Source organism: Mobula hypostoma, chromosome 27, assembly GCF_963921235.1.
Source record: "Mobula hypostoma chromosome 27, sMobHyp1.1, whole genome shotgun sequence".
NCBI lineage: Eukaryota > Metazoa > Chordata > Chondrichthyes > Myliobatiformes > Myliobatidae > Mobula > Mobula hypostoma.
Window position 1 is genome coordinate 19,261,244 of NC_086123.1, and position 21,419 is coordinate 19,282,662.

At 37.2% G+C, this 21,419-nt stretch overlaps 2 protein-coding genes across 5 annotated transcripts in view; both read right to left on the reverse strand.

The window, feature by feature from the left end:
- Positions 1-4,662, reverse strand: part of mlxip (MLX interacting protein) — a 102,464-nt gene extending 97,802 nt beyond the window's left edge. Inside the window, exon 1 of the mRNA XM_063034452.1 lies at positions 4,051-4,662. Within this exon, the coding sequence (XP_062890522.1) occupies positions 4,051-4,355 (305 nt within the window). The 5' untranslated portion in view covers positions 4,356-4,662. The remainder of the gene's footprint in view (positions 1-4,050) is intronic.
- Positions 4,663-6,539: 1,877 nt separating this feature from the next.
- The window catches only part of bcl7a (BAF chromatin remodeling complex subunit BCL7A), a 35,627-nt gene continuing 20,747 nt past the window's right edge, over positions 6,540-21,419 (reverse strand). For 2 of the 4 annotated variants that reach the window (XM_063034587.1, XM_063034590.1), the window contains 2 exons: positions 15,887-16,011; positions 6,541-12,939 (listed from right to left, as the gene is read on the reverse strand). In XM_063034587.1, coding sequence (XP_062890657.1) covers positions 12,865-12,939; positions 15,887-16,011 — 200 coding nt within the window. In that variant the 3' untranslated portion in view covers positions 6,541-12,864. Of the gene's footprint in view, positions 12,940-15,886; positions 16,012-21,419 lie in introns of all 4 variants that reach the window. The other 2 variants (XM_063034588.1, XM_063034589.1) reach the window with 2 other exon arrangements.

A 21,419-nucleotide genomic window follows, 5' to 3' on the forward strand; every position in this document is an offset into this window, starting at 1 on the left:
AAATAGCCTTGTTCTAATTTTATGACGCTCTCTTATCCTTGAATTTCCCCAGCAAAGAAATAGTCTCTCCATTTGTCATAACTATTCAACACTTTAATTCCCTTTTAATATTCTGTGACACTCTAAGGGCAATGCATCTTTCATGAGGCTTACCGTCTGAAAGGGAAAACAGTACCACAGATGAAGTCCAACCAAGGCTCTCTGAACATTTGCTTTAGATAAAGTTAAGGGTCTGGAATGCAAGATAAGTCTATATTGGCCTTCATGGAGTTTCTTTCCTTATTTTCGGTCTCCTTGATGTCTCTGTTCTCCCATACTTATGAGTCTCTTACCATTAGAAAACCCACCTTTCCCAGAGAAGGTAACCTGCTTGATTCCATTCCTAGATAACCTTCCTCCTGGTTGATTTTAATGTGGCCACTCGCCTTTGTAATGTAAAGCTGACATGAAATATTAGATTAAATGTACTGGAACACCCATTATTAGAATAGGGGGTTTTCCAGCAAACATGCACATTACTTTCTCAAGATAGAAAATAAAATTAGAAAAATGGCCTTGGTCTCCAAGAATGCAGAGGAAAAATACTTCTTTCAATCACCTCCTAGCAAACTGTCTCTCTTATATTGAATAAAAATTGTGAATTCTGAAATCAGAATGAAAGATGTATGAACTGAAGCATTAGTTTTACTTTCTCTCTGAGTAGTTGCAGTGTTTTTAATTTTGCTCTCCAACCTATTTTTTCTTTGGAATTAACTACTTAAAATAAACACAGAAATAATGGCAATCTTCCAGTTTATTAAAACAAATCTTAGTTCAGCCATAACTGGCCAATGACTAAGTAGTTGCCACTGTTTTATCTCTTGATTTGTTTTAAATCTGTACAGAGTGAATACGATACAGATATCTGCAAATGATACACCAGTTGTCCATGTGGTTGACAGCGAGAAAAAAAACTTTAGACTACTGGAAGATATCAATGGTCTGGTCAGTTAGGAAGAAAATTCCTAAACGTAACTTAATCCAGAGAACTGCGAACGCATTTGGGGAGGTACAACACAACAAGAGATGACATATTAAATAGGGAACATTGAGTGGCACAGAACAGAAACTCAGAGTGGCAAGTCAACAATGTGCTAATCAAAGCAAAAGGGGCTGTTTTCCTTTATCAGCTATAGAGAAAAGCGTGAGCGTTATTGGCATTACACACCAGTAGTTAGATTACAGCACTCAGGCAGGGTCACCACATTCTAGTAGAGTTGTCACAGCACCGGAGTCTAGGTGTTAACACTATAAGGCATAGGAGCAGAATTAGGCCATGAGGCCATATCCTCCTCAACCCCATTCTCCTGCTTTCTCCCCATAACCCCTGACACCTTGACTAATCAAGAACCTGTCAACCTCCACTTTAAATATACACAGCAGCTTGCCTCCACAGCTGTCCGTGGCAATGAAATCCACAGAATCACCACCCTCTGGCTAAAGAAGTTCCTCTTCATCTCTTTTCTAAAGGGGCATGCTGTTCTGAGACTGGTCCTAGGCTCTCTCGCTATTGGAAACATCCTCTCCACGTCCATTCTATCTAGGCCTTTCAACATTCAATAGGTTCCAGTAAGATTCCCCCCGCCCCCAATCTTTTAAACTCCAGCAAGTATAGGCCCAGAGCCATCAGACATTCCTTATCTGTTAACCCTATCATTCCCATGATCATTCTCAGAAACGTCCTCTGGACCCACTCCAATACAGGCCCAAAACTGCTCACAATACTTCAACTGCAGTCTGATCAATGACTTATTAAGTCTCAGCTATTCTAGTCCCCTCAAAATGAATGCCAGCATTGCATGTGCCTTCCTTACCACAGACTCAACCCAAGTTAACCTTTACAGAATTCTGCACTAGGACACCCAAGATCCTTTGCACCTCTTATTTTTGAATTTGCTCCACATTTAGAAAATAGTCTATGCCTTTATTATTATTAATAATAAGCACTTAATTGATCCCAAGTGGGGAATTATTTAGCTACAGCATTTAAAAACACACTTAGCAATAATACATATAATAATAAGTACAGAATAATATACACAATAATAATTTCCCCATGTGCAATAATAATGTATGAAATAATAAAACAGAGACTATTGTACTATGATGTGTGTTCTCCTGTCGCACTGAGATGAACTGTTGTATATACTTATTGCATTTGGTAGGAAAGATTTTCAGTAACGATCCTTGTGACAGCAGGGCTGAATGACCCCGTTCGAAAGGGTGCTCCGCTGTTTATTCAGTAGGCCATGGAGAGGATGTGTCTGATCCTCTATAATGGATAAAAGTTTGTTTAGTGACTTCCTCTCCACCACTAACTCCAAAGAGTCTGGGTCGTAGCCAAGGATGGATCCAGCCTTTTTGAAGACTTTTTTAAATTCCATGTTCACAGAATTGGAAAATTTAAGATTAAAGTAAAAAAAATAGAATAAGCTCTGATTGCTTTCTTTGGAACTGTGGAGAGTCAGGGGAGATTGTGTAAAACTTACGGGGGGGGGGTTATGCACTCATTTGTTTAGTGAATAGGAAAGACCTACTCCTGGTAAAGACCAGGGGTACAGATTTAAAGGTCTGCGGGTAAGGATTAAAGAAAGGAAAACCTTTCTTCACAGGTTCTTATGACACAGATGGTAAAAATAAGAAATTGCTAAAACGTGCTGGAGGCAGAAATCCTCATCACAAATAGAACTAGGGTGTGTTAGAAATGAGTGAACAATTAGTTATGTTTAAACTGTCACAGACATTGTGGGCCAAACGGACCCTCCCATGTGCTATCAATATTATGTGACAACTTACATTTATTTTCTTTTCACCCTCTTTCAGCTGTCACTAATGTGCCAGCTATTTTCTCTTGGTCTCCAATCTATCCTTTTCCTCACCCTGAACCCTACAATTAAATCTACAATTTAAAACATGCCAGGCTTTTTTTTGTACACATTAACAGCTCTGATGAAAGGTCATCGACCTAAAACCGCAATTACTGCTTTTCTTCTCTACAAACGTCCTCTGCATAAACTTTACTGTTTTCAGTGTTTTCTGTTCTTAATGTCAGATTGGCTGCCTTTTGTTTATCAAGAAACCAGATGAATCCTTCGGCTACCCACGATTTATGATCATCAGAAGTGCTGGAGGAACTCAGCAAGTCAGGCAGCACCCATGGAGAGGAATAAACAGTCGACATTTAAAAACGCAAACACAAGGAAATCTGCAGATGCTGGACCTCTTCCTAGAGATGCTGCCTGGCCTGCTGCGTTCACCAGCAACTTTGATGTGAGTCGACATTTAAGAGCGGTTTCCTTCATCAATTGTGAGTGCGTTGCTCAAGATTTCCAGCATCAGCAGAATTTCATGGGTTAACCAAACTTATTATAAAATATATTTTTTAATTCGATTCTAGCGGGTAAGTAAAAAAAAATGGCAGCAGACAGGCATTTTGATTCACCCTGTTACAGGGTCAGTACTGGAGGAACGGGCCGAATGTAATCTGCCTCGATTTTAAATTCCGCTGCAGTGACAGATTTGTTACATTGCGATTGTAAGTGACAAAGCATTACCAGTGCAGGGTTTGCACTTCCTATCAACGTCTTCTTAAACGCTGGAAAGGTGAATCTACCGTCGAAACTCAAATGCCCGACCACTTTAAAAGTGGCCCGCCACCACCCAGTGAAAAATCGGCCTGTTAACTCCATTTGAGCCACGGTCCTTCCTTGCGCTTTTTTTTTAAAAAAAGAGGGCTTCCCCACGTAAACTCAGAAATTGAAACACGCGACTAGTTCGGAGCAAGGCACAAAGAAACTGCCCTCCAGGGTCTGTTTTCAATCTGGCCTTATCAGGCCTAGGGGTAGGAACCGATTACTTTAAAGCGTCTAAAAATAATTAGTGACGGCCGTTTCGTGGGTGATGGAAGGAAAACAAAGGCGGGCATCGAGTTTCGGGCGGCCCCCACCCCCCACCGATCCGAGAGCGGCGCGCACACAAAGGCTCCGAATTCACAGGCCTCCCGCCCCTCACCTGTACGCCAGAGTCATGCACTCGAACAACTTGGTCAGCGAGGCGTCGATGGACAGATGCGACGCGCTGTACGGTCCGAAGCAGTAGGTCTGACATGTCTGCTTATTGACGGTGTCGAAATCGTAGCCCTTCTTGGGAGGGTGCTCCCGGTGCGGGGACGACACCATGAAGTGCCCGCTGTGGATGATCTGAAGCTCGTCCGACTTCTTCAAATTCGGCTCGTCCGCGTCCGAGTCGTCGTCGGGCTCCTGCTTGATGATCACCGGCGCCCTGGCAGAGCGCAGGAGGAACTCGTCCCTAGCCATCCCGGCGACCTAATGGAGCCCGCTGCTGGAAAATGAGGCGAAGAAGTGGCGGCTCTTTCTCCGCAACCACATTCCCCGTTCCCTTCATTCGGCAGCTCGCAATGACATCATCGCAGGACAGCGGCTCGGGCCAATCAGAGTCCAGGATCTCTTAAAGGAGCATGGCAACTGGCAAGCGGCCGCTCGGAATTGGCTAGCTGGCTGACAACGCCCACTCGCGGAGAGTGCGTAAACAGTGGAGATTGTCTTAACGAACAGTTTTAAGTATTATTTGGAAAATATTGTTGGCCAGAGACCAAAATATAAATCTAATTTTTAAAAATTTGAAGCTGTACAGTCCTGGATCATTTGAGGACTTTTTAATGAAAGCATTTAATAGTAGCAAGGATTGCACCCTCCTGTAAGGCTGGCTCGGTTGTTCCACGTTTTAGAACCAACCATGCTGGAATAGCGAGTAGGAGTGGCACTTCGATAAGATGTGCAGATGGTGATGCCGGGTAGTGTTCTCATGATAAATGGGTAGAATTAAGAATAATTACAATGCTGAGTTTGTCTCAAACACACTGAAGCAATGGTGAGGAGAAAACAGACACTAAGCAGGATGATTTCGCGTAGCGGGAGAAAGCGCGCGAGAGGAGAGGAATGGAAGGAAGAAAGATAAAGGAGGGATCTCTTTTTTTAAAAGTTGTATTCATCGAAGTACATGGAGAGTATTTCATAATTCACCTAATTGTAACATGATAGCAAAACAGCTTGGCGTGAATGGTACGAAGTCACTCACCCCATTAGTCAAATGTCATACTTAAGTGATACAATTTCGGGTTAATAGGTGCATTCTGGTTGTTGTCCATCGCTTATAGCAGAGGTACAACTCATTGTCTGTTACTTACTTTCCTCATTTCAGAACTAATTCAGCAATGGGTAAAGAGATTGGGGGAGGGGAGGGAATGCAGACTCCTCGGGCTTAAAGGCATGCGACAAGTGACAAGCAATTATTCAGATTAGTTACTTGTGCAGTGAAAAAAAATCTATTGATTTTCTACAATCACAAGAATACTAGCCTAGTTTGATAAAGTCATCAAATGTTAAACTGAAATAATTTATATTTGGTCCTTCTATCATTCCACTCAGAGGTCCTTTTAAAAAAAAGTCAGTATTTTTCACAAAAGATGCATGCCTAGAATTTAATGCAAAGTTCCAGAAGGGGTCTAAGTAGAGCTCTGTTAATGCCCAGTACTTATTGAGAAATATCCAAAAATGTTAAATACTTAATATCAATACATTTAAGGATAAACACATGCTACTTTAAAAACAGAAGCCCATCATAAACCAAATCTCAATGGAAAATATCCACTAAAAGGCATAATCAAACAAAAGCAAGACTACAGAAAAGAATTGCCAGCATCTGCAGATTTCCTTGTGACTACAGAAAAGATCAATTTTGGAGCAAGTCAAACAGTTGAACCAAAGTCTTGAATCCTCGAGTTCCTTCAGTTTTATTATCTCCTACTTATTTCCCCTTCCACTTGTTATTGCAAAACCTACAGCCTCTTGGAAAAACTGCAGGTAGTTGTAGAATTTCTACATCATAGAAACAGGCCCTTCAGCTTATTTAGTCCATGTCAAACTATTATTCTGCCTAGTCCCATTGACCTGCATTTGGACCATAGCACTCCATACCCCTCACTTCTGGGTACTTATTCAAATCTCTTAAATGTTGAGATCAGCTCCACATCCACCATTTCTGCTGGGAGTGAAGACACTCATTCCTTGTGTACCTCAAGTGTTTCACCTTTCACCCTTAACCCACAATCAATAGTCTCACTCAACCTCAGTGGAAATAACCTGCTTGCATATACATGGTCGATACCCCTCAATTTTGTATACCTCTCTTGAATCTCCCCTATTTCTCCTTTGCTCCAAGGAATATCCTTTCCTATAACTGACCTTCTCATGTCCTGGCAACATCATTGAAAATCTTCTCTGTACTCTTTCAGTCTTATTAATCTTTCCTGTAGGTAGGTGACCAGAATCACAATGCTCCAAATTAAGCTTCATCAACATCTTATAAAACTTCAGCATAACATCCTAATTCATGTACTCAGTACTTCGATTTATGAAGGCCAGTGTACAAAAAGCTCTTTTATGACCCCTATTTACCTGTGATGCTACTTTCAAGGAATGAAACCTGTTTCTACCAGACTGCTCAGTACCCTACAACTGGGCAAATGTTAGGCTGGTTTGTCCTCCCAAAATGCAAAACCCCATACTTGTCTGCATCAAATTCCATCTCTGCCATTTATCAGCCTATTTTCCCAGCTGGTCCAGATCTTACTGAAAGCTTTGTTTTCCTCGCTATCTACTATGCATCCAATCTTGACGTCATCTGATTCAGTTTACTACATTATCATCCAGATTGTTGATAGATGACAAACAACAACAGGCCCTGCACCAATTCCTGAAGCACACCACTAATCATAGGCCTGCAGTCAGAGGGGTAACCATTTACAACCACTCTAAGCTTCTCCAAGCCCATATCAAATCCAATTTGGCAACCTGAATGCCAAGCAATTGAACCCTCTTGACCAACCTCACATACAGGATATTGTTAAAGTCAATGTAGACAACAGCCACTGCCTTTCCTTAATCAGCTTTCCAGGTAACCTCTTCAAAAGCAATTAAGATTAGACACGAACTACCATGCACAGAGCCATATTGACTATCCCTAATCAGTCCATGTCTATCCAAATTGTTATATCTCCAGTCCTTTAGAATGCCTTCCAATAACTCACCCACTACTGAGCTCCGGCACATTGGCCTATAATTTCCCCAATTTATTAAAAGGTTTTCTTAAACAACAAAATATTAGTTATCCACCAATCCTCTGGCATCTCACCTGTGGTTGATTGGCAAAATGAATAGCTTTTCCAGAGAATCAGCATGGGTACAAGTGTTACATTGATCTCAAAGTTTAACTCAAAAATGTAGTGGTTCAGAGTTTATAAAGGAATTCACTTGCAACTACTGTGCATTTCCCCAGCACGGGTGCTTATCAATCTGTACCAGCTGGATTTTTCAGTTATTCATTTTTCACCTAAAAGTGGCAAGTTATTGCGTATGTATTTCCCCCACAATGGCTCAGGAGGGTTGGTGTTAGGAAAAATGGGAAGAGACAGAGGCATCTGAAATACATTCTATCTTTTAAATATCCAAGTCTAAAAATCACACAGGAACAAATCAAAGATAGTGCAAGGTTAGGAAAGGAAAACGGTGTTTTACAATGAATTTTGCTAGATTTATTATTTGTCATCACCAAGTTGTTTAGTGACACATTAAAGCTAAGTAACTGGCAATCTAATACGCTGAGTGAGACAATTGTTTTATAAAAGCCCTTCTACATTTATAGCCTTTTAATCAAAGTACAAGAAATAAAAAACATTGAAATTAAAACAGTTTCCATATTATACAATTTTTTATTCATGAAAACAGTCATTGTACATGGTACAAACCATACTTAAGGGAATAAATAAAAAAGAAAACACTGCTGTACAACACATTGCATTTCAATTGGAAACTTAAGTTTTTCATGATAGCTGTGATCTCTAAATATAATAGGTTAAAATATGGACAATTAGATAAATTTATGTTGATATCTGGACAGGATCCGCATAGTTTTCTGCAGTTAATAGTGCAGCAGTACAAGCTGCTGTCAATTTATTAATAAATAAGCGCCAGCACTTCTACAAAAAAGAATTTGGAATGTGGTGCTTCAATTTCTTAAAAAGATTGCAAGGACACAAATTCAAAAGTCAATGTTTTTCTAGTTTATAAAGTTAAGCTCTCATTCTGGTCATAGCAATGTTGCAGTCCAACAATATATCTGTTTAAAGAATTAATAGATCAAAATTGTAATAGGAAATGTGTAACAGAAGCTCCATTATTTACTTAGTACAAAAGGAAAACTGGCACCATCCAGCTTTTAAAATTACAAGATTTTCTTTCTATAGCTATGACAGTGCCTTCACAACAGAATGGAAATCATTTCATATACCTTTTGCCAGAAGCTTTCTTGAACATACAAGTTTACAAGTTTCAAATGGAAAAACAGACAGTACCAAAATTACATTGTACAGAAATTCTATTAGCAAAAGCCAAATTTAATTATGGAAAGGCAAGATTACACCCAACTTTATATAAAAAAAACTCATACCACATCTACAAAATTCATTAGTGTTGCTAATTGTTTTAAAAATTATACTGTTAAGCCCCTTCATGACACGAGGTATACAACTAGCTTTCACTGCAGCAACATGAAACTGACAAATATCTACACAAAAATCACTTGGTTTTTCCATTTGGGGTGTCATACACCACATATTTAATAAATCCACTGTTAGAATATTTTGGTCTATGTAACCAAATCAAAATGCAAGTAAAATATTAACACTGTTGAACCTAGCTTGAGTTTTGTCAGTCCCCAGTAGTTTATAACAAGGCTCCCAGAAAAAAAATGGAACTGAACCCCAATTCAATGAACTAGTTAAAGGTAAACGTGTATTAGTCTTATATCAATCTAGAATTACTTTTGAGAGTTCTGCATGGATTTTCTTAATGAACAGACCTTCCCTTATGGAACAGGTAGCTGAAACAGTGGGAGAAAAACATGCTGAACCAGGTAACAAACTAATGACTCAAAAAAATCCTTGCGATCCCCGTACAGGAATTTTCATATAGTATTCACTGTTAAGAAGCACGTGGTACTCAATTTTAAGGAACTGCCAGCCACTTGTTAATTTGTTTGTGGTTCAATTGAATGAAATTTTTTTAAAACCTTACCCCTTTCTACTTAGCCACTGTTTGACTTATTCATTCAAACAAGTTTCATTTGCTTTAGGAGGCACTTCAATTACAGACAAGTTTCCATCACAAAAAAAATCCTTTCAAAGTGAAATGTACCCAACTGTTCATGAAAATTGAATTGCAAATCAATTGGGATGCTTATAAAACTGCTGATCTCCAAAAAATCCACTGGATGCATTTTGACAGTATTATTTTTGATTTTGACAATGAAAGCAGAAAGTTAATGATTCATTTCAAAAAATAGTACATTACAGAATGTTCTACTCCATAACAAATATTATCACCACATACAATGTTGATTCCCTTTCTACATTTCTTGCAACACCAAAATAGCCAAGCAACAAATTTGAAACCAATTCCTACAAAAAAAAATCCAAATGTATTATTAATTGAAGACCAAATTTACTTCTTATGATTTGGTGAGGGCCAAATAACTGAGAAAAATAATTTGTACTCAAAAAGTAAATGAGACAGATCAGTCCTCATCAAGAAGCTTTGGACTTCTTTTTTTTTAAATGTCACTAGTGAGCTGAAGATCACTTATGCTTTGCAGAGGAAATTAATCTATCCCAACAGGTTAAGAATCTAGGAACATAATAGATTTTAACTGTGTGTGAAGAGCAGCATTTCTGTTCTAGCACGACTTAAATTTCTCAAGAGCTTTAAATTTAAAGGATAATTTCCTTTAAGAATGAGCCAAAAGCCTTTGGTACTGGTGTGCACATTATGTACTCATTAGTACCCAAATTCTATACTGTGTGATTTACATGTCCCAAATTATATATTGAAACTAAAGTCCAAGTAAAACAAGCTAAATATCATGTGGGAAACCACTGCAGTTCAAGTATAACCGAACACGATGAAAAATCTGATTTAGTATCAATTTAATGTTGGGCAAAATGGTGACAAATTATAAAATTTTAAAACATTTCAGAGAATTAAAATGGTATGAATTATTGAAATCTGATTATTTATACATGGCAATGGTGAATCATTGGAGCTTAAATTCTTATGGTGATCACATAGTTCTTCACCTAAGATGGAGACTATTAGGCGTAACAGTAATAAAGTGTGATAATCTTGAGCAAAACAATTTCCAGAATTGTATGCATTCTATTTTATAAACATAAGCACTTATAACATATGCATAGTGCAACTGTGATCAGAGCAGGAAAATACTCTAAATTTACTTCCTTGAATACAGCCTGAATTCCAAATTTAATTGCAAGTTCCATTACACTGGACAACAAAGATTTTGCTTCCTGAATACTTCTGGGTGTATAATGGATTTTGGGCTGCTGATCATGAAAATCACCATGAAATTTTCCTATCACACACCATTTTAAAAAAATACCTATATTTGGTATTTCAATTCATAATTCAAGTCAGAATTGATGCCAACATTAAGGAAGGCATTTTTGTTGGTCTACAAATTAAACAGGTCATCAATGACAGGCAATTCAAAGAACTTATAGTGGGACTGGAGAAAAAAAAAAATCACATGGAAGGCATTCAAGGATGACGTTGAACAGTTTCTTGGCAACTACAGAGCACCAAACTCTGTGCAGCTGGTTGACAATATGCTTCGAGCATACAAACCCATGAAATACAACATGTCACTAAAGATTCATTTTCTGCATTCCCATTTTGACTTCTTCCCTGCAAATCTTGGCACTGTCAGTGACAAGCCTGGTGAAAAATTTCACCAGAACATTGCAGTCATGGAGAAACAGTATGAGGGCAACTGGAATCCATCAATGCTGGTTGATTTTTGGACACCTAACTGAGAAGCCTCAGACACAGTACAAATGAAAATAGTCGACATTTTTAACTTAGTTAAGTAAGCTATTGCGAAGCATCAGCACTATTATGCAATTAAATGCATTATATTCAATAAAAAATAATTTTTTGTTTCTCCAAATTCCTACGTCTTATAAGTAGTCTGAAATTATAATTGAGTACAGCTTCAATCAGTCTATCATGAACAAAACATCTGAGGAGCAACACTAAAAAATTGTCCATTGTTATTAGTGTTTGAAACAATGGGTTTCAAATGAAACAAAGTGATCAAGAGACTCCAATAAAATAAAGCCGTAACATCTTTACTATTTTCATCAGTTATTCAGTCCAAAACGTATACACATTTTTACAGGGAAATGTAATCATTTTTAAATATATGTTATCATTTAAAGAGGAATGATTGAGGTATGGATGTATACCAATATTTCAGGACTAGAATTAAGTGCACCTGATGGCAATATTTTATAAAGAAATAATGTTTAAAAATTAATTATGGACATCATGCTCTATGGATTCCATAGTTCATACAAGTCCATATTTTGCAATGTTAGCTTTACATTGAGGTTACAAGGATTTAATCCATGGAATTTCACATGTACTTCACTGTACAGAGTGATATCATTTAAGAAAATGCCCACTTGCAAAGTTCATTTTTTTCTGAAGTTTAGAACATCTACCGTTAACAAAGTTTATAATTTCCATGTCATAATAGTTTAAAATGCATCTTCTGTACTGAAGCTGAAATAAAGTTACAATATCTAAAGTGGGAATTTAGCTATCATTAGCTAGCACATGATAAATGACAAACTGGATAAGTCAATTTTTTGAAAGAGAAGATTCAAGGTTCAGTATTTTCTTTCACTTTGACTGGCCTCTTCACAGTATGCAATATCAACAAAGGCCATCCAATTGATAGGTCTGCGCATATACTATGTAACAAATATTAAAAGGAATGTGTACATTAGTACAGATTTTATTAGGTATTCCAAATCATGGACAAAGTTGCCATCAGATACATGGCTCGAACCACTTGCCCATAATTGTGGATATTCCATAAAAGTCACTATTTGAAAATTTCATAATGTTCAAATTTTTGATTTACCTATCAATTCAAATACTTACTACTGTAGATATTTTTACTTTAAAAATACCCTTAAACTGCTCACCTAGAAAGTCTTATGTTCATCCCTTGATAAATAAATACAACTGTTATATATGGATGTATTCAAGGAAATAGTTCTCATTTATAGATACCTGCACTACATTTAAATTACAAAGCTAAAAGTGAGATGGATCAAACAATTTAGACTGTGTTACATCGATTAACATGATCACAAATAGAATCTTTCTACTTTCAAGGCATTATGCAAACATAGGGCATTTTCTACAAGATAGTGGTTACTTCTTGAGGCACAAAATGGAATTAAATGGCATGAATAATGGATTTCATACGTACACTAATTCTGACCTGTACCATCATTAAATATTTCACAACATAAATAAGAATGAAAATACAGCAGCAAAAACATGTGATCTTGACAAGTTTTATAAACTACCAGTGCGTTAACCCTCCTGAGTCCACTTCTTCCACCCACCCCACCCAACTTTAACAGCAAAAGTAATTTAAATATATAAATCACTAGAATGTTATTTCACAAGAAAAATTAGTCAGCTTCATATCTGTCCAGTCTTCTCAAATTTTTACTTGGATTACGACTCAACATTCCTTCGTGGTCAGTGGTTCCTCCATGTTTAGTAATATGTGAAAGTTTCTAGAAGGTTGGTCTGAAATGAGGCCCATTGATGTACCTTTTTATGTGGAAGATAACCCCACAGTTTTCTGAACAGCCTAACTCTCCTCAGCACTCTGCTGAGAGGTCTCTGTTCTGATCTTTTTTGAAAGAGGCTCCCCATCTTCAGATTCCTGAAAGAAAAATTACAAGCAAAAATTAAGTTATCATTTGACCTAGGTTTCTGTTACTAAGACTCATGGTGGAATTTTAATTAAAAAGTTGCACACCGTTCAATCAAAATCACAAAATTTACACAGAAAGGATGATCTTTACTTCAAGTGAGGCATAAAAATTGAATTGCACAAAATCATTAGCACATAGCAAGAGACATTGTAAATATTCTGCCTTGAATTTAAAATAAACAATTCTTAAGCTTTCATCATCGCAAGTGTCATTCAACCAACATGAAAAATTAGGTCTTCCAACATTTTAAACACAACTCATCATCACGGCTGACTTATACTGAAGTATAATTTTCAACACTATTCCTTTATTCTCTTAATGCCCAGAAATCAATAATTCTCCATACTAAATTCCTACATCTCTCAGATTCCACAGCTCTCCAGGACAGAGAACTCTAAAAGTTCACCTCCCTTGGAACGAAGAAATTTCTAACCTCTTTCAGACTGTCCTTATTTTAAAATTGTGGCAGTTGATCCTAGACTGCCCAGAAAGGGGAAACCATTCCAGTATCTAGCCTGTCAAATCCTATAATTTTGTAGTTTTGGTAGACTGCTTCTCAATCTCTAAAGCATAAAATAATACATAGCATCTACGTCATCTGCATTAGCTCTCAACTCTGCTCTGAACCACTTGGACAAATGGAACATGTACATTAGGATGCTATTCACTGACTATAGGTTGGCATTCAACAGCATCATCCCTCAAAACATTGTCTAGCTCAAAGGCCTGGGCCTCTACTTCTCTCTGCAACTAGAGGTCATCATTAGGAAATCTCCTCTCCTCACCAACAAAGAGCACTTCAGAGCTACACTGCTTGTTCTAGTCTCGCTACAACTATGCATAGCAGACATCCCACCCTGCAAAAACTCATTTCAGGGAGGTAGCACCACCGTCCCCCGCAACCCCATATCCCCCCCACCAGTCGACCTCCAAGGATGTATGTAATACTTTGTTTAGTGATTTTGTCTAATCTGTAAACCAAGTTGGGTGTATGCAGAAAATGTGACATTAAAATATGTATTTATATTATATTTATTCTATTACATTTTAAGCAAGCCTACAGGGAGTTTGGCCTCATCATGTAGGACATCAGTAGGGTAGCTCCTTAGCAGCTAGCCAGCTAGTTTAAATAACGTTAGTTATGCTAATGAACGAATGACACCTGTTAAACTCACCTCAACATGTCTTTTACATTTTAACCCACCACGGGCAATAGAAAAGTCACTGTTGCAAACAGTGCAGTGAGCAACACTGTCATTATTTTTGAGGTCGGCTGTAAAGCCCGCCCACAGAGAAAACTGATAGGCGTACTTAGCACGAAGAGAGATCAATCAGGATGCTCGCTCTCCCTCTCAAAAAAAAAAAAAAAATCCATTTCCGGGCATCAGGGAGCCGCTATCAATATGCGGGAGACTCCCGGAACTTCCAGGAGAGGTGGGATGTCTGGCATAGCTCTGGCACCATCCACAAAGCTGCCTGGACTTGGGAGGCCTAAGTTACAAGATGATGCATATACTAGTACTCCATTCCCTGGAACATAGGAAATTGAGGGATGACCTGATAGTGGTATACAACACCATGAGGAGCACAGGGAGGGTGAAAGCACATAGTCCTCCTCCCAGGAGGACAAAGGTTTAAGATCCAAGGCAAGAGGTTTATAAGGAACATCGGAAACAGCTTCCTCACACAAAGGGTGGTGTGAATTTTGAATGAGTTGCCAGAAACGGTAGTTAAGGTGGAAACATTAGCAACATTTAAAAGCTGTCTAGATAAGTATACAATTATGGGCAAAATGGGGGTAGATGAGACTAACTCACTGGGCCAAACAGTCAGCACAGTCAAGTTGGGTGGGGGGGGAGGGGGGGCCTGTTTCTGTGCGGTAATACTGTGCCTTATTCAGAGAACGGCCTGTGGCCTGTTGTGGAAACTCCAATGCACAGAAACGCGAACGCTTACAGAAAGTAGTGGAGTCAGTCAGTTCCATCATGGTACAGGTCTCCCCACTATAAAGGGCATTTACAAGAGGCAATATCTCTGGGAGGTAGAATCCATCATCAGTGACACCCATCATCTGGGCCATGCCCTCTTCTACAAGCAGCCTTCAGGTGGGAGATAGAGATGCAAAGGCTGAAAGATCCACATGTTAAGATTCAAAGGCTTCTTCCCCACCGCCATCATGCTCTTGAACAGAACTACCTCAGACTACATTTCTTTTTCTCTCTAAAATTTGTACAAGTATTATGTCAATTTTGTTGAGTTAGTATAATTTATATTCATTTACGTTGATCAGATTTATAATGTACTATTTATTCGGCTATAAAAAGCCAATTTTCATGGCATTTATACCCTGTGCCTGTGACAATGAACCTGAAACACACACACACCCTCCCAAATCTACTTAATCTAATCTCAGTCTAATGAATCTTTGTGGCACTCCTCCTCTGGCACATGCCAATTGCTATTTTTAAAAAAAAACACTCCAATATTAATTTCCCTAATTATGATTTAATCTGTCCTATCCTTTCCTACACACTCATATGGTCCATACTCTCCTTGAATCCTCTAAATCCTCTGGTGTACTCAATCCGGCCTACTTTACTATCATAAGTAACTGAACCAGAACAGACTTCAATGGCCATATTTCAACATTTCATATGATTAGTTGGCCCTTGGAGCCATATTGAGAGAGAAAACATTTACAAATCTATTAACCACTCATGAATGATCTTTACTAATTATTTTTCCTCAATAAGGATTGCAAATTCAAATACACTTAAAGTCTGTTGGGTAGTCAAAATATCTTTGATTGAAATCAGTATCTTAGATATTTTAGCTCTCACCGTGGAATTGTAATGATTAATTTAGATTTTTCGTGTATTATATTATAATATGCACCTGAGTATCTTTGGTTGTCTCCATGTTCTCTTTCACTCCTGATGGTTGCTCATCTGATTTCTCTACTTCAGTTAGGGATGATTCTGGAGGAGTTTGGGAATTTGACTCTGCTGGTGGCGATGTGTCTACAATATTAAAAAAAAGAGTGAATGAAATTTATCAGATCCATTTTCTTTTTACCTAGGTAACACTATTAATAGTACTTACAGAGGAATGGATTTCTGAATGAAATACTTCAGAGATTATGAAAAAGTGGTAACCAATTTAATAAAACACTCAAGTTTCCTAGAAACCTGGCACAAGAGAACACAGCTGAATCCTTCCCTCTACAAAAAAACTGGTCATAGATCTTTTCTGGAAATTTGGTGCTTCAAAATGTTACCAGCAAATGCATAAGTTGGTCTTAATGGATACAGTTTGGAGTTAGATACAATTTGGAAAGTTTCAAAAACAAATTTCTTGAAATAAGTTATGATGCTATCATTCTGCAAATAAAACCAAAGATTGGAGAGAATGTGTTACCCTCCCCAATAACCCTTCCAGTCAATGCGTGCCATAGTTTGGCAGTGACATGATCACATTCATGATTTCAGATGATCTTAACCAGTGGAATAAGTCACACACGCACATCCCAGGAAGGATTTAGAAAGTAGCAGATAAATAGGTACACAGCAGGTTACTTGTCCTCTCTGCTGTTAAATGAAATAAAGATGACCTAAAAGGAGAAATAGGGTTTAAAATAACGATTAAAATCTTCACATTCTAGTGGAATCTCTTAGTAAACTAAACCTACAGCATGGAAAATTATTGCTGATTTTTTTGCAAGGGTAAAATACAAAGTTCACGATTTTATATACTGAACTTTTGAAAATGTAGTGATTTCTTGATCTCTTCCAAAAAAAATAAACAATTAAATTTTAAAATATATTTTCTATTCTTCCTTGTCATCTTGATTCATTCTCCAATTCAGCATGATAGTAGTCAAAGTTGAGTTATTGTAACCAATCCAGAACAAGAGCTCTGTCAAATCTGACAACACGATAAGTCTGAAACTATTTTGAAAAAGTCAGCATTTATAAATGCAGTAATGGAATCCAACAATATTTTCAGTGCAGTCCACACTCAACTTTAATAAAGGAATGCAACATTATTCTTGGGGGGGGGGGTGGAGGATGGGAATACAAGTGAAAATTAAATACAGTGGATTCCAGTTAAATGAGATACATCAATTAGCTAAAGTTTCATGGAAATAGTTTAAAAAGGTATTAACAAAGAAAAACTACTGTTTAACTGAGTAATTCTGTACTTAAATGAAATACTGAACAAATTAGAACACTACCAATATTACTACAATACCATAAAGCTGTAATAGTTTAAAGGAGGAATTCATCTGGAGTATACTGCCACATTCTTTTGGTTGACTGAAAATGAACAAAATCAGTTCAGGCACAGTGCGGATAATGGATTGCATTCATATAATTTTAAACAATTACATCTTCCAAATCTTCATTTTCAATGCAACATTCAAGATGATAGTCAACACCTTCAAATTCTTAGTAGTTCCCAACTTGTTGATGTAGTAAAATAGTTTCATTTTCACTCCTGGCCGTTTCTGGCACCTCCAAGCCTGAATGCTTCAAACCACAGTTCTGAATTGTATTGCTGCTTATTTCTCGCCAACTATCACTGACAAACTGTACTGCCTGTAAAAGGTTAATGCTTGAACTCACTTGCTTAGCTTTGGAAGGAGATGTCAATAGATTTTCTTCAATTGCTTCGAGAATGTGGTTGACCAACTTTCCGTGAAAAGTCTTTAATTTTTTTTATGATTTCCATATCCACTGGCTGCACCAAGGATGTTATATTAGCAGGCAGAAATTCCAGCAGATGTTTCTCAAACATTCTACATTAGGGCGTGTTGCAGAATTGAAAACAAACAAAAGAACTTTGCTTGATTTCCACTGTAGCTCCATATCCCAACTCACCATTTCTTAAAATTTTCAGAAATCATCCATACATTCTTATTAGCATAGTACTCAGTGTATTTAATATCGAAGAATGGATAAATTATACAACCTTGAGATTTGTTTTCGGTAAAACTATCCATTCTTACCTCCTTAAAGCATCGATGTTTTACGCTTTTCCCAATAACCAAGAATTTCTTTTTAATCAGATCCTGACATATTGTACAACACTATTATGCCATTCTTTGCTTTCTTTGAACCTGATAGTGCTCGTGTTTGTGACAAAGGGAACCATCCAGCATAGCACGACAAAAAAAGGCCTGTTTCACTGGCATTGTAGACATCTTCTACACAAAATTTTTGAATCAAGTTGGGAAGTCCTGTAGGTTTCCATGTTTCTGCACTTACATTAGCACTACCTTTCTTACAGTGTAGTTTCTTGAATTTAATGTGGTGCCTATATTGCCATTGAGAAAATCAACCAGTCATGACCAAGTTTCTTAGCCAGCTCCTCTGACTTGTTTTTAAAACACTGGTTCACTGACACGCACACCTCGTCCAATTACAATGGAAAACTATTGATTGAGGGCCTCTTCGACATCTGGATCCTTACCTTCACATTTTCATTTTTGGGATGTTCCCTGTTGTCTCTCATGTACTGCCCATCCTTCTCACAGTTTATCTTGTTGATGTGTCAAGCGTGCAATTGTAGATTTCAGCTCTCCAGTTATCTCTGCCAGCTGACGATAAGTGGTGTTAGGCAGATAGCTTTTTATTTGGTACAGTAGGGTAATTTTTCTAGGCTAGTGTCAAATCTTTTCATGCCATCTTGGCAAGGGTTATCAAAAATACTTTAAAGTCAAAATAAGTCTAATAAAATTATCAAAAATCACTGCATTTTGATTCAGCATCCACCAGCCCAAATAGACAACATTAACACAAGCACACACAACTGACGCAATTGTTTACTCTAATGGCCACACGAAGTGCACGTGACCGACTGAATTCTATCCCAATCAAGTGGCACCAATGTTCTAATTAACTGGAACCCACTATATAGACACCTTTATATAAAAATTAAACAAGGTATTTATATCAGTTAGGTACAGAATTACATTTCCTATAGTTACATCATTTTCCCTTCATCATTTTCATCCTTTCCAAATCTGAAATCTGCAAAATGAAGTGAAGTGCACACTTAAAGTTTTGCCTTACAGAATTGTTTTGATTGGCTGATTAAGCAATGAAAGTAGAAAATTAGTGTTTGACTACATTTATAATTTAATTTAACATTTTTAAATTACAGGAAATTCTGGGACAATGCAAATTAAACTGAGACTAGTCAGTAACTTAAAAAAAAATTACCAATATTAGCTGAAACCAAACTTTGAGACATAAAATATTTTATCAGTCTGACTAAACCACAGGTTCATAAATTCTTAAGTTATAGAAGAACCAAGCTTTAATTAAAATATTTTAAACATTAGAATTATATCAGTTGGGCCCATCTTGTAGAGTATTGTGCATTTTGGTGAATTTAAAATAGAGGCTGCACTGAAACTGGAGTATTAGACACTTTACTGAACCAATTGTTTCTCATACGTCAATTTATTACAAGATTGAAACCACTGGCATAGTACCAACAAAACCAATGCACGAGTTATCATTGTTTGTTGTACAATAACTAATATCAAAGTTATCTTGCATATGAAGGCAACCTTAAGGAAATCTAGAATTTGATTATAAAACCAAATGCAATACTACTACAACCTGCCTAAACTGGAAAAGGATCAAAAGATCATGTTACAGAATGAAACTATTGCCAATTAGCTTATTAATTAATCCAAACACTGATCTAGACACTACTCAAGATACATCAAAAAATAACCATTCAAGAACAAATGTTTTAGATTAGTAAACGGAGATTTTTTTAAAATTATAACTATGGATAGTTTATATAGTACAACTGATGTTCAAAACATGCTAAAATTATAAATATGAAATTCATCCATCAAGAATATCCAACTACTGCATATAAAAAGAATTAACAAATTGGATATATTATTGTAATTTCAGTATTATAAAACTCTGAAAATGAACCAAAATGAAATCAATATTGCTACAAAAGAGTGGAACCAATTAGAATTTAGAAAATCCTACTGCAATACTGACAAGTGCCTGTTGCAAGCCTCATTTGATGTATAGCTTTACAAAAATAGCATCAAAAGGATACTGAATGGACAAGATCATAATAGATCACTTTAATATACTAGAAGATTCACCCTTAAATGGCAACACAAACTAATTCCTACATTTGCTAATGTAATGAAAATTATATTTTTAAAGTTTTGCAGTCGAATTTGGCTTCCAGGAACAGTTTTTAAGAGACCTTTCCACACTTTCCAGTCCTTCAAACAGGATGGATCAATTTAACAAATCCGCCAAGAGTAAAAAATTAACTTGCACAATATTGAGTGCAGATTATAAAACAAAGTGGAAAAATGTTACCGTTCTTATGAAAAATTAAACTTAATTGTCTTTAACATCCTGTAAAGAATGCAATTACCAACTCTGTAAACTAATCTCAAAACAAAATGAACTTTATTGAAGCACAAAATAGGAATTGGTGGCATGTAGGGTTCAAACAATTTTAGGAAAATTTGATTTTATACTCTTCAGGGTAGGGTTTATACAGTGTTTTTGAACAGCTATTAAAAATACCAGTTGAACCCTCCCCAAAAGTTAATGAATTATGGACGCCAGAGTAAACTCACTTAATCCCTGCTTCACTCTGCATTTACTGCTCCAGCAGAACTGCAGTTGCCAAAAAAGGTTTGCAAACCCTATGCAGGTTTTCAGCATTACTCATAAAATGTGGTCTTATTTTCATCTAAGTCACAATAATAAAGGAACACAATCTGCCTGAACTAATAATGCACAAACAATTGTACCAATTGTATCAATACCGAGTACACAACTTAAAACAATCACAGTCTATGTTCAAATATGTATGTGAACTTCTGGGGCCATGCATTCTACAAAAGCCATTTGGAGTCAGGCGTTCAAATCAATGAGATGAGATTGGAGATGTGGGTTGTAGAGGTGCCCTACCCTATAGAAAACACAGACACAGAGTCAGGTTAGTAACAGAACCTGCCCTTCTCAAGAAAGATGTGCCTCATGCATCGATCAAAACTACTTTAAAGGGACCTTAGAATTGTAGAGATGCATGAAGCTGAAAAAGGCTATGAACGCATTTCTAAAGACCTGAGTGTTCATCAGTCCACAGTAAGAGAAATTGTCTACTAATGGAGGAAATTCAGTACTGTTGCTGCTCTCCCTAGGAGTGGACATACTGCAAAGGTCACACCAAGAGCACAACTTGCAATGCTGAAGGTGAAAAGGAACCCAAGGGTAACAGGAAAAAGATCAAAAACCTCTAGAACCTGCTGAAGTCTCTGTTCGTGTGTCCACTATAACAAAAACACTGAATAAGAATGGTGTTCATGGAAGTACACCATGGAGGACACCGCTGCTCTCCAAAAAAAATTATTGTGGCAATCTCAAAT